This window comes from Exserohilum turcica, assembly GCF_000359705.1.
Source record: "Exserohilum turcica Et28A unplaced genomic scaffold SETTUscaffold_9, whole genome shotgun sequence".
Taxonomy (NCBI): Eukaryota; Fungi; Ascomycota; class Dothideomycetes; order Pleosporales; family Pleosporaceae; genus Exserohilum; species Exserohilum turcicum.
In genome coordinates this window covers 993,250-1,005,712 of record NW_007360310.1, presented here as the reverse complement: position 1 = coordinate 1,005,712, position 12,463 = coordinate 993,250, and the positions used below count along the sequence as shown (strand labels likewise).

The 12,463-nt window shown below is 55.6% G+C and overlaps 3 protein-coding genes across 3 annotated transcripts; 1 reads left to right on the top strand and 2 right to left on the bottom strand.

Moving 5' to 3' along the window:
- Positions 1-722: 722 nt before the first annotated feature.
- SETTUDRAFT_182046 (uncharacterized protein) lies at positions 723-4,051 on the bottom strand. Its single transcript, XM_008033321.1, has 4 exons — positions 3,845-4,051; positions 3,680-3,711; positions 2,442-3,610; positions 723-2,393 (listed from the first exon to the last, which is right to left on the bottom strand). Exons 1-4 carry the CDS (start codon positions 3,893-3,895, stop codon positions 1,114-1,116), a joined length of 2,532 nt encoding a protein of 843 aa, XP_008031512.1. The 5' UTR covers positions 3,896-4,051; the 3' UTR covers positions 723-1,113.
- A 613-nt stretch (positions 4,052-4,664) lies between these two features.
- On the bottom strand, positions 4,665-5,598 carry SETTUDRAFT_166350 (uncharacterized protein; the record flags this gene model as incomplete). Its single annotated transcript, XM_008033320.1, has 1 exon — positions 4,665-5,598. A coding segment is annotated over exon 1 (865 nt), but the record flags the coding sequence as incomplete, so codon positions are not given.
- Positions 5,599-8,804: 3,206 nt separating this feature from the next.
- On the top strand, positions 8,805-12,086 carry SETTUDRAFT_144034 (uncharacterized protein; the record flags this gene model as incomplete). The annotated part of the gene is made up of 2 exons (XM_008033319.1): positions 8,805-9,151; positions 9,210-12,086. The coding sequence occupies 2 exons, from the start codon at positions 8,805-8,807 to the stop codon at positions 12,001-12,003; spliced, it is 3,141 nt and encodes a 1,046-aa protein (XP_008031510.1). The 3' UTR covers positions 12,004-12,086.
- Between the last annotated feature and the right edge of the window lie 377 nt (positions 12,087-12,463).

The window sequence follows — 12,463 nt, the reverse complement described above, 5'->3', positions numbered from 1 at the left end:
CAATTTTAATAATAAATTTAGTATATCATAATAGTTTATTAACTATAATAAAAAAACTATAATAACGTGTTAATGTAGATGTAGTGGTGGGGCGTTAGCGACTCGCTTGGGTTAGTGACTCACTTGTGAACCACGTTATGCAATTGGGGGATGCGTATATGTTTCGTTTCACCATTTGTGTCATGGAGAAAGCACTCTTTTCATGATGCAACTTTTTTTTTCTTCCAGATTCCGATTGGAGCAATCATGCAAATATACAAATGACATCTTAGAAACCAGATCTCAGTATATTTTGAGCGCAAATGGAAAAGGTCGGTTGAGTATCTAGATGGGTGGATGTATGGATAGATAGATGGATAGATAGATGGATAGATAGATGGATAGATAGATGGATAGATAGATGGATAGATAGATGGATAGATAGATGGTATATCTAAAGATATCTACAAAAACACAAAATCAAGAAAGATGCTTGCAAAGTCGTCTCCTTTTTTCCTCCTCTTACAATAAAATAAAATAAAGAGAAACGCCCAGGACATGCAATTTTGGAAGGAGAAAGAAACCCAGGGCAGGAAGAGAGAGCAACCATGTGTATCAAAAGAAGCTGACAATGATGATGATGATGATGGATACTGTAACGTGCGTTGCCAGACGATGCCGAAAGGCGAGGAGACAAAAACGAGAGGGGGGGATATTGGAAGAAGAAGAGGTGCAATAAGAATGCTAACAACGACGATGATGATGTTAACAATGATGATGATAAATAGAAGAAGAAATGAAACAAGAATAGATAAAAAGTAAAGCAAGAAGAGAAAAGCGAGGCAACAAGTGTGTGTGTGTGAAACAACGACAACGACAATAACAATAACAATAACAACAACAACAACAACAACAACTACACACAACGCTTCCTCTTGAAGAAGAAGAAGAAGAAGAAGAGGAAGAACAAGAAGAAAGAAGAGAAAAAAAAATCACCCCCAGTCTCAACCAAGCCACCAACCCAAACCAAGCTCTCCAATCCAATCGAAGAAAGCAAGGAGAAAAAAAAAGATAAGAAGAAAGACGGAAAAAAATAATAGTAATGACATGTCAAACTTGCCCCTCGCCCAACGCTCAAGCAGCAACCGCCTCAGTCTTTTCCTTCAACTTCTCCTTCTCCTTGTTCAACTCCTTCTCCTCCTCCTTCTCTTTCATCTTCTCCTTCTCCAACTCCTCCTCCAACTTCTTCTCCAGCTCCTCTTTGACCAACGGCGGCGGCGGCGTCAGCGGCCCCATGACCTCTTCTACAAACTCGCCTTCACCCAGTCTTCCCCCAAACGTCTCCACCTCTTCCACCTCTTCCTCTTCCTCTTCCTCGGTGATGCCCATAATCTCTCCGCTGCGTCTGCCCTGCGTACTTGTGCCCCGACTCCCCATGCCGCTTTCTTTGCTTCTGCCCCGCCATGCGCCAGACGAGTTGTTACTCACGCCTGTGTTGACGTTGAGCATGGGGCCCTTGAAGATGCTGCGTTTGCGTTTGGCAAAGACAAGCCCGGGCGACTGAGGTGGCATGGACCCGCCGTTGCCAAAGGCAGCACTGGATTCGCTGAGGCCTGCCGAGTATCCTGAGCGGACCACGCGGATGTTGGAGGGGAAAGATGAGGATGTGGGGGTAGCGGGGAGGACTTTGATGCTGTTGTGGGGAGACTTGGATGGTTTGTGCGAATGGCCCGAGGTCGAGACCGCAGGAGAGGCCAGTGAGGCAGAGGATGTTGATGACGCTTTGCTGTGTGAGTGGTGGTGATGTGGCATGCTGCGGATCGACGACACAGACGACGATGTGGATTTGCGGCCTCGCAGACCACCAGACGAACGACGGTATGAAGAACGTGGTGTCAATGGGGCAGGCGATGCTGATAGTCGTCGCACAGAGCCTGAGCCGTGGGTTGAACCGCGGGGCCGAGTCGATATAGGTGGAACCGATGGAGTCTTGGAACTTGTGTATACAGACGACCTATTGGCCGTGCTTTGTCTTCGTCTGCCCTCTGTAGGCGAGCTCTCTGGGAGTTGTGGTGACTGCCCACCGCTACTAGCCTTGGAGTTTGGCGATCGTGCACGCTTAGATGTCTCTTTTATCCAATTTCGAAGTGACAAAAGGTGCCCGATGATGGGCTGTTTCCGACGCTGTTTGGGTACAAAGCCGTTTGGTGAAAGGAGATCAGGATTGCTGTTAACAACTTGCAGCATGCTACCGCGTGATCTCCGCCTGTCCAAGTCTTTGGCAGGAAGCGGTGGTCGTGATGTCGAGTGAGATTTGCGGCCCCGGGGAGTGTCGATTGGTGGGAGGGGTTTGTCGTCGACTGTGAGATTGGGTGAAGCACCTGATTCGGGCAGACGCGGCAACTCTGGAGCACCTTGTCAAAGTTAGCAAAGTATTTCTTTCCCACAACCACCCAACTTACCATGCAAACTGGCGCGGTTCGTAGTTCTGCCGCGGCTTTTTGGTGTCTGGGGCAAATGCAAGCCCTCCTCATCCATTTCCTTGATGGTGGGCGCAAGCTTGTCCAGGCGGCTACTTGCAGCGCTCAGCCGCCTCAGGCTTTTGGCCTCTGCTTCTCTTTCTTTTCGCTTACGCTCTCTCCTTCTAGCTTTCCGTTCTTCTTTTTCGAGTAGCAGGGCCCACCAACCAGCCAACGAATCGCATCGTTGCGCCAACACATTTTCAATTACCATGTCAATGTCGACTCCAGCGGCGCGCATACGGTGCAAAACCTCCTTTTCTAGCTCCGTAGAGAAGGGGGGCGGCTGCTGCAGCTTCAACGTCTCCTGCTGGCGCGGCGCATGTTCGGATAACCAAGGGTTCTGGAGTATGTCTGCTAGGGTAGGCCGTAAAATGGGGCGTTTTGAGAGCAAAGCCTGGCACAGTTCCTTTGCCTGCTGCGGAAAGCTCTCTGGGAATTTTGGCTCCTCTTTGAGGATTTTTGTCTTGGTGACCATTTCGTCGTCGTCGTCAAAGGGCAGCTCGCCCACCAAAAGCGCGTAAAGAATGATGCCCAAACTCCACACGTCTACTTTTTCGCCGGCATACTTTTCGCCCTTGAGCATTTCCGGGGCGCTGTAGCAAATCGTGCCGCACCATGTCTGCAGATAGTTGGACTTGCCCTCGTACTCGCGGGTGAAGCCAAAGTCGACCAGCTTGACATCGCCGTGTTTGTCGAGCAGGATGTTCTCGAGCTTGAGATCGCGGTGGACGCACGACTTGTTGTGGACATAGGTGACGGCGCCGACGAGCTGGGTGAAGATGCGCTGGACCTTTGCGGGCTCGAGGGCGCCCTTGGCTAGGAGGTAGTTGTAGAGTTCATCACCCGGACAGTACTCGAGTACCAACCAGACCAGCTTTTCGGTAACTATAACCTCGTACAGGCGGGCAATGTGGGGGTGGATAAACTGGCGATGGTGGTGGATCTCGCGCGCGAGGTTGGCGTCGTCCTTGTTCGCGCTCTTGAGCACGACCCTGGAGCCATTGCTGAGTTTGTGGGACGCGAGATAGACCTTGCCGAAGCTACCTTTGCCTATCAGCTTGCCGACGGTGTAGTTGCCGACCGTCTTGAGATCCGTGGCGGCGAATTCACTGGGCGGCGGGCGGGTGGTCAGCGGGCGGAAGCGTGTGGAAGGCGCGTGCAGGGCGGAGCAGACTTACTCGAGTAGTTGTTTGTACGAATTGGCAAGCTGCTAGAAATTGGGCGTCAGCGAGCGTGTCGGCGCGGCGGGCTCGTGGATTTGCTTGTTGCGGCGCACAGGCGTGGAGGGAGTGGAGGGAGAGGGAGAGGGAGAGGGCGTGGGCGTGGGCGTGGCTACGACGTACCTTCTTCCTCTGGGCCTGAATCTCAGCCTGGGCTCTGAGATTTGACTGCATGGAATGATGCGCCGCTGCTCCGTGGGGTCGAGTGCGCAACCAGCGTCATCTATGGGTACGAGGGGGGACGGGGGCGAGCGCGCGCCGCGGTACAGGCAGAGACAGAGGCAGGCGAGCGGCGGAGAGGCGAGAGGCGAGCTGCGAGATGCGAGATGCGGTACCCGGGAGCGGCCGTTTGGGCGCGGGTGGAGATGGCGGCAGATGCCAGGGGCCTAGTGTGTTTGGGACGCGGCAGCGATGAGGATGTCAGGCCAGGCGGGCCGGAGATTGGAGAAGGGGATTGATTGTGGACGGATTGGCTGTGAATGCCATCCGTCGGCAGACGCGGAGCTGCACGAGCACGAGTGCCGGCCAGCTTTCTCTCCTGAGCTTGGTCGCTGGCACCCGCTCCGCTGCTGCGACCACGACTATGCCCTCGCAGGTGGCGGGCGTGATTGACGACATCAAGCCGGCCAAGGACATTGTCGACGACATGGTGCGGGAGGCGGTTGAGATGCTCAGGCTGGGGCAGACGTACATTGGCGGGGGGGCGAGCAGCAAGCTGTAGATGGGGGGTGGGCAGGGGGTGGATGTAGTTTTGTTTCGCGTGGCCGGGGGTGACTTGGGGTTGCTTGTTGCGTGTGTGTGTGTGTGTGTGTGTGTTGGCTAGAGAGGCGAGGGTGCGAAACGCATTGCGAGACAGCGGCGTCTGGTGGTGGTGGTGGTGTGCTGGCGGCGAAAACAAAGACACATATATGTCGACACGTTTATGTTTGTGGCTCTGGGGATCTGCAGCCAGGATGGCCCATCAGGAACGGAATGTCCACGTCCTTGCCGTCGTCCATGTCCTTGGCCAGCGGCACAATGCCCGCCTCGGTCAGCTTCTTGATCTCGTCCTCGCGCTGGTGCCACTCCTTGATGTAGTCGTTGTACCTGACCCGCAGTGGCCGCCCGCTGACGACCAGCGTGCGCCCCGTGTCTGTAAAGTCGGCGCTGACCACGTTTTCCTTGTGCATCGTGGAGCACCCGGCCTCGGTCGACGCAACAAAGCGCGTGCCGACCCATACTCCCTGTGCGCCTTGCATCAGACTGCTGGCCAGGCTGCGCCCGTTGTATATGCCTCCTGCCGCCACCACCATGGCTGCCTGGCCCGTCAACGGGCTCTTGTACTTGCGTGCAACGTCCACCACGGCCGGTATCAGGATGCTGTTGGCAATGTCGCCCGTGTGCCCTCCGCCCTCGCCGCCCTGCGCGCACACAATGTCCACGCCCGCGTCCAGCGCCTTCTTCGCATGCTTTGGGTGTCCCACCATGTTCATAATCAGGATGCCTGCTTCATGGAGCCTCTTGATGGTCCGCGCAGGCGGCACCCCCACAGCGCTCACAAACAGCTTCGCTCCGTTCCTGATGGTGACTTCGATAAGCTCGTCGAGCTGGCCGTGCGTGTAGTCATGGTTCGTCTTGCGCGCGCTGCCGCCCACCTGTGGCAGTGCGAGGTCGACTCCAAACGGGAGATTCTGGTCCTTGAGGTTTGACTTGAGCTCGTCGATGATGGACTGCAGTTGTTCGGGCGTGTAGCCCAGACCGCCAATCACTCCGAGGCCGCCAGCATTCGACACGGCAGCCGCAAGAGGCCCGCCCGACGTTCGCGCCATGCCGGCCAGGATGATGGGGTACTGGATCCCCAGCAGCTTCGACAGCGGCGTCTGCAATACTGGCTGTGTCATGTTGGCGCAAGGATATGGCTATGGGGGAGGGGGAGGGGGGGTTGCAAGTAAAGAATGCCCGCTGGCGGTCAGGGTCGATCTATACGAGAAGATGTAGATAGCGAGCACAGCGCTAGAGAAACTGGAGCATGTGCATGCGATGCCATGGCAAGTCTGGGGAAGTGGCTGCTAAATAGCGGCTGTGCCTGTTCTGTGTCTGTGTCGGCGCGACGACAAGGGTCTTGCGGGGAACATGCGCAAAACGGCGAACCGAGGCATGTCTCGCTCCTCGACTCATCCGCCTCCCTTGCCAACGCTTGCCATGGGCCTTCGCCATTGCCGACAATTACCCGGTGCGCCTGGCCCCTCTGACATGTCGCCGCTCGACTCGACTCGACTCCACACCAACGCTACCACTACCACTACACCTACCACCGCCACTACTCTGCATCCCGCCCATCTCCCACATGCGCATTGTTGAAATTACCTCTTCACCTTGCTTGTTGACATTCTCAAATCCATCTGTCCGCCCCTCCGCCTGCATCGGCACCGCGAATTGCATCAACCTCACAGCCCCAATCCTTCTCGGCTACAATGCGTCCGCATGTCATGCACCGTCCTTCTTGATCGTTTCACCCCTCATCACTCACACAACACACTTCTGGCATCACCTTCTCAATCGACTTGGGTCACGCAATTTGCATCGACGGTTGCTGCGCACCACGGCAGAATGTGGAGAAGACGAAACCTGAGTGACTGGCATTGCTATTAGCGTTTGACTCCATTCATTTGCCCATTGACCGGTTTGTGCCCGTTGACTTTACCCTGCCCAGCCGCCTGTGGTTGCGGCGGCGGTGGCGGTACAGGTCCAAAAGGCCGACGTTCAGGTGCCGCCTCAACGCCATCCTCCTCCGTATCGTCATCGTACTCTGCGCTATCTTCGTCCTCATACTCGTACTCGCTCTCCGTCACCTCCTCGTCCTCCTCGTCCTGCTCCTCATGCTCCAATTCGTGCATCGGCACCTGCCCGCGGCCCTGTGCTTGCATTCCGCGGCAGAGAGTCTCTAGCCGAGCAATCTTCTTGCGCTGCTCCTCGGCTTCCCTCGTCTTCTTCGCCAGCTCCTCCTGCATCTTCTGTCGTTCTTCCACCATCTCTCCAATGTTGCGATTGGTAATGTCCTTGTGACGTTGCAGGTTTTGATTTTCCTTTTCCAGCCGCTTTGTCTTCTTAGACATTTCTTCCATCTCTTTGCGGAAAGTAAGGAATAGGTCGTTGGAGTTGTTGAGCGTTTCCTCCACCTGCATCTGGTCAGTATTAACCATGATGATACAGACCAGCTGGGGGCTCAAGGGGGTAGACGTACCTGTTTGAACTTTTCCACATATATGTTGAGCTGCGTGCGCAGCTCCGTTTCCGTCTGCGAAAATGTCGATACTTGGCGAGTCAACTGATGCGACTTTGATGATTCGGCTTCTTGCTGCTTGCGCTGCTGCTCAAGGCGGGCGGAATGATACTGTATCTCCAACTCCTTGAGCCGCAGCATGGAATGATACTGTAGCTCGCGCAGTTCGTACTGGTCTATGAACGACTTGAACTTTTGACGGAACCTAAGAAAATTAGCAAACGTCGCAGCGTCTTGGACAGTACACGTACAATTCATCCAGTTCTTGCTCGGCTTGGTTTTGCAGTTCTGGCCCATTCGCGGCCGCTATGCAATCGTCCACGTCATTGACTAGATGCTCAAGGCGCTCGTGTAATTCTTGCCGGGCAGTCGACTCGCTCGTCTCGAGCTTGTGCAGTTCGTCTTTTAATTTTTTGTTCTCCTTTGCAAAGTCACGCGACAGCTTGTCCAGCTTGTCCTTCATGGTCGTGACCTTGTTCAGTTCTGATCTCTGCGCATCCTTCTCCTTCTGCAGCTGGTCGCCGCGCTTCTTCGCCTTTTGGTGCTCGCGTTCTGTGCGCTTCATGTCGGCCAGCAGTTCGGTGTATCGCTTCTGCACAACCTCGAGGCGAGACAGTGGGCCGTCCATGTTGGAGAGGAGCGAGGAGAGTTCGCGGTTTGCTTTCTTGACTTCGCGTTCTGTCCATGCCATCGTCAGCCAGCGATTCACATGATAAAGCCCGGGTTCCGTGTGATGCAAACATGAATTGCGCCACCTAGAGCATCCTAGAGCATCCCCGCCCCCACCACCAAACGGCAAGACATAGACGCACCGATTTCAAGTTCCTGCTCCTTGTCCCCCGCCTGGTCCAGCTCGAGCTGGGCAATCTTGGCCTGGATCTGCTTTTGCTGCTCCGAGGGGTCGGCGGCCTTCTTGCCCTTGCCCTTCTTCGCGGGCGCGGGCGCGGGCGCTGGGTTGTGCTGAGCGGGAGCCATGTTGGCGGACGCGGCGGACGCGCTGCTGCGGCTGGCTTCGTGGTGCGGTCGGGACTGGGCAGATGTCGGCTGGCGCTGTTGGGCAACGGTTGCCATGAAGCCGTGACTCTTGGATGCAGCGCTTTCGGCCGGTGGATCCCCTCGTGTCGCCTCTGACGGGTCGTCTGCCTATGCAGCCAGACCCATGTATCCTCGGCACCGAGCTGTGTTTTACGCAGCCCCGTGGCGCATCCGTGGGTTGCAGCAGCAGAAACAGCACCGGCCGGGTTGCAATGCGCGCAAGGCGACGAGGGGGCCGTATTTGCGCTGACGTCTCGGGACGGCGTCGGCTGGGTCGAGCAGAGGCCACTGGCACAGCAAAGGGCAGCGGGCGGGAGGCGTGTCAACGGGTACGGGGGCAGCAGTGTGCACGGCGTGCAGCGTCACGCAGGCGTTGGAGGGCGGATTGGGCAACGGCTCGTGGCGTGTGTCGAAGAGCAGGCAGGGAGGGGAGAGCAAGAGGCCGGTGGTTTGGTCGATCGCCCCAGTGCACAAGACGCACACACAGTCCAGCAGTTCTCCACCACGCCCACAGGCTTCAATATCAACCAGGAGCAGAGGGCCAAACGCCTGCCTGGGCCAATCCGATATGTCGTCCGTCCTCGTACGCCGCCATGGCCCGTCCAGGCACACTCCTGTGCTTTAGTGATTTTAAGCCCTAGGCCCGTTGCAGACAAGCGCCCCGTCGGCCAATCGGCGCGACAGGCGTCATTGAGCGCGGCGCCTGCTTCTCACATTTCTGGTCCCGCGTTTGTTGGAGCCAGGCTCCCGTCCACCACCCTCGACCCCCTCCCCCCTCCCCCCACGATGCTGCGCTCCGTCGGCCGCCAATTGCACGCCCCTCGCAATCCCGCCGTGCTCCCCCCGCGCCTGTCCACCGCTGCTCGACGGGGCTATGCCGCCCTCACGGATGTCGCCAACTTTCCGCATGTCGGCGAGCAGCTCCACGGCTTCACCCTCAAGCGCATCAAGCAGGTGCCCGAGCTGGAGCTGACGGCGCTGCACCTCCAGCACGACAAGACGGGCGCCGAGTATCTGCACATTGCCCGCCAGGACACAAACAATGTCTTCTCCATTGGCTTCAAGACCAACCCGCCAGACGCCACCGGTGTGCCACACATCCTGGAGCACACCACGTTGTGTGGCAGTGAAAAGTGAGCCGCCTTTTCATGGACCTTCCGCGAGAGAGAAAAAAAATACTGACTCTTACAGATATCCCATTCGCGATCCCTTCTTCAAGATGCTCCCCCGCTCGCTTTCCAACTTCATGAATGCCTGGACCTTTGCCGACCACACTGGCTATCCCTTCGCCACGACCAATGCGCAAGACTTCAAGAACCTCATGTCCGTATACCTCGATGCGACGCTGCACCCGCTTTTGAAGGAGAATGATTTCACGCAGGAGGGGTGGCGCCTGGGACCCGAGAACCCGCTCGCCAAAGACTCGGACGATCCGGACGCAAAGCGCATTGTGTTCAAGGGTGTTGTGTACAACGAGATGAAGGGGCAGATGTCGGATGCAAGCTACCTGTTTTACACTAGGTTCCAAGAGCATCTCTATCCGGCCATTAACAACTCTGGAGGCGACCCGCAGAAGATCACCGACCTGACCTGGGAGCAGCTGCGCAAGTTCCATGCGGACCACTACCACCCGAGCAACGCCAAGATTCTCACCTATGGCGACATGCCATTGGAAGAGCATCTCAAAGAGGTCGACAGCCGCCTGAGTAGCTTCACCAAGATTGCTGTCGACCAGGAAGTGAAGGCGCCAATCACGCTGGACGGCCCAAAGGAGGTAACCGTCGCTGGCCCCCTGGACCTGCTAGTACCTCAAGACCGACAGTACAAGACCTCTGTGACGTGGCTGATGGGCGACACTGCTGATGCTGTAGAGAACTTTGCTCTCGGCGTGCTCAGCAGCCTGCTCATGAGTGGCTACGGATCACCCTTGTACCGCAACCTCGTTGAATCTGGGCTCGGGGCAGACTTCAGCGCCAACACTGGTTACGATAGTGCAGGAAGGCGAGGCACCTTTTCAATAGGCTTGGATGCAGTCAAGAAAGAAGATGTGCCCAAGGTGCGTCAAGTCATTGGAGAGACCTTACTCGAAGCCCGAAAGAACGGCTTCGACAAGATCAAGGTGGATGGTATTTTGCACCAGCTGGAACTCTCGTTGAAACACAAGACAGCCAGCTTTGGCATGGGCATTCTTCAGCGGCTCAAGCCGGGTTGGTTCAACGGCATTGATCCAATGGACGCTCTTGCGTGGCAAGAAACCGTGGAAGCCTTCCAGAAGAAGTACGCCGAGGGCGATTATCTGGAGGGTTTGATTGAGAAATACCTCCTCAACGACAAGACGTTGACCTTCACCATGCGGCCTTCGGAAACTTTTAGTCAAGAGCTTGCAGACGAAGAAAGCCAGCGACTAGCAGCGAAAATCTCAGAGACCACCAAGAAGTTTTCAAGCGAGCAGGAGGCGCAGAAATATTTGGAGGACCGAGAGCTTCAACTACTGGAAGTACAAGAGAAGGCCAGAAACGAAGATTTGAGCTGCCTGCCTACAGTTCACGTCAAGGACATTCCGCGAGAAAAAGAGAGGAAGCCACTCCGCCATACCGACGTAGACGGCGTCAAAGTACAATGGCGCGAGGCGCCCACAAACGGTCTGACATACTTTCGTGCTGTGCACAAGCTACAGGATCTCCCAGACGAGTTGCGGGAAATGATCCCGCTCTTTACGAGTGCTATTATGCGCCTGGGTACCAAGGACAAGACTATGGAACAGCTCGAGGAACAGATTAAACTCAAGACTGGTGGTATCACTGTCGGTTACCATTCGTCTCAGTCGCCATTGTCACTCGATGCCTACGAAGAGGGTATGGCTTTCTCCGGCTATGCATTCGACCGCAACATCCCCGACATGTACGAGCTTCTTCGGACCATCATACAAGAGACCGACTTTGATGGACCCGAAGCAGAGAAGAAGATTCGGGAGCTACTGCAGAGCTCAGCAAGTGGCGCAATCAGCTCCATCGCCGAGTCTGGTCATTCTTTTGCCATGCGGTTTGCTGAGGCAGGTATAAGTCCAGTGGGGCGCCTAGCAGAGGAAACTGGAGGTCTCACTCAGATCAAGGCCATGACTGCCCTGGCGTCGCAAGAGTCGCTCAGCGATGTCATCCAGAAGCTCAAGGCTATCCAGTCGTTTACGATTGCGAACAGCAACCAGCTCCGCGTTGCACTCAATTGTGGAAGCGAGAGTTCAGCACCTAACCAAGAAGCGCTCAGGCGGTTCTTGAACACGCTACCAAAAAACGTTTCGGTGCCCAAGACGGCACAGCAGAAACAATATCCCCGCAACGCAAAGTCGTTCTTTCCGCTGCCTTACCAAGTTTACTACTCGGCTCGCGCTGTGCCAACAGTGCCTTACACCCACGCTTCTAGCGCACCTCTGGAGATCCTCTCCAAGCTCCTCACCTTCAAGCAACTACATCCCGAGATCCGTGAAAAGGGAGGCGCTTACGGCGGAGGCGCCTACGCCCGTGGCCTCGGTGGTGTCTTTGGCATGTACTCGTACCGCGATCCCAACCCGCAGAATAGTATGAAGATCATGGCCGAAGCCGGACAATGGGCACGTGACCGAGCATGGACAGCTCAAGATCTTGAGGAAGCCAAACTTAGTGTATTCCAGGGCCACGATGCCCCGCAGAGTGTCAGCCGTGAAGGTATGCGAGAATTCCTTTCCGGTGTCACCGACGACATGCTCCAAACCCGACGTGAGCGCCTACTCGACGTCACGGCCGAGCAGGTGCAAGCCGTAGCCGACCAGTTCCTCGTCCAGCGCGCCCAAGAAAGCAGTGTTGCTATCCTCGGCGAGAAGAAGGAATGGGTCAAGGAGAACGATGGCTGGCAGTTCAGGGACTTGGGCATGTCGGAAGCTACCAAAGCAGCAGAAGAGGCAGAGGGCGTTCCGCAGAAGGAAGACGGCGTCCCAGCCGTTGCCAGTTGAGGCAGCCACATTACGGCTTTATGACTGTGTATAGTAAATGTATGATACGCGAAGACGTTAGCATTGCCGGCGTTGGCATTTGGGTAAGTGAATGCATAGCGCGGTTGCATCCCTCTTTCCCTCCTTTCACTCCCTTTTCGCACATCTCTCTCATCACCATCATCCCGCTATCTCACACACACCAACTTTTAAGCAGAAATCTTTCATCAAAACTCGTCAATTTTCTATCAGATATAGGGGTAACACGTCGCGAGAAACCGATTTACGCCACCTCTAATGTGTGCAGCCCTCTCGTTGAGGTGCTAGAGGGGGTATTGTCGGCATTCTTGCGACGTGTTCGAAATGCGAAAATCTTCGAGAACGCACAGACCGCCCTAATGACTAATAGGGAGACTACTAAACGAAACCAAAAACAATTAAAAACACCAAATAAAACAACAAAAATCAAAAATCCTATATC

Excerpts from the sequence above, each read along its gene's own strand:
- SETTUDRAFT_182046 (XM_008033321.1), bottom strand. The coding sequence starts at position 3,895 with ATGCAGTCAAATCTCAGAGCCCAGGCTGAGATTCAGGCCCAGAGGAAG. Across the intron at positions 3,712-3,844 it reads TTCAGGCCCAGAGGAAGAAG|CAGCTTGCCAATTCGTACAA; the intron begins GTACGTCGTAGC and ends CCCAATTTCTAG. Across the intron at positions 2,394-2,441 it reads GAACCGCGCCAGTTTGCATG|GTGCTCCAGAGTTGCCGCGT; the intron begins GTAAGTTGGGTG and ends AACTTTGACAAG.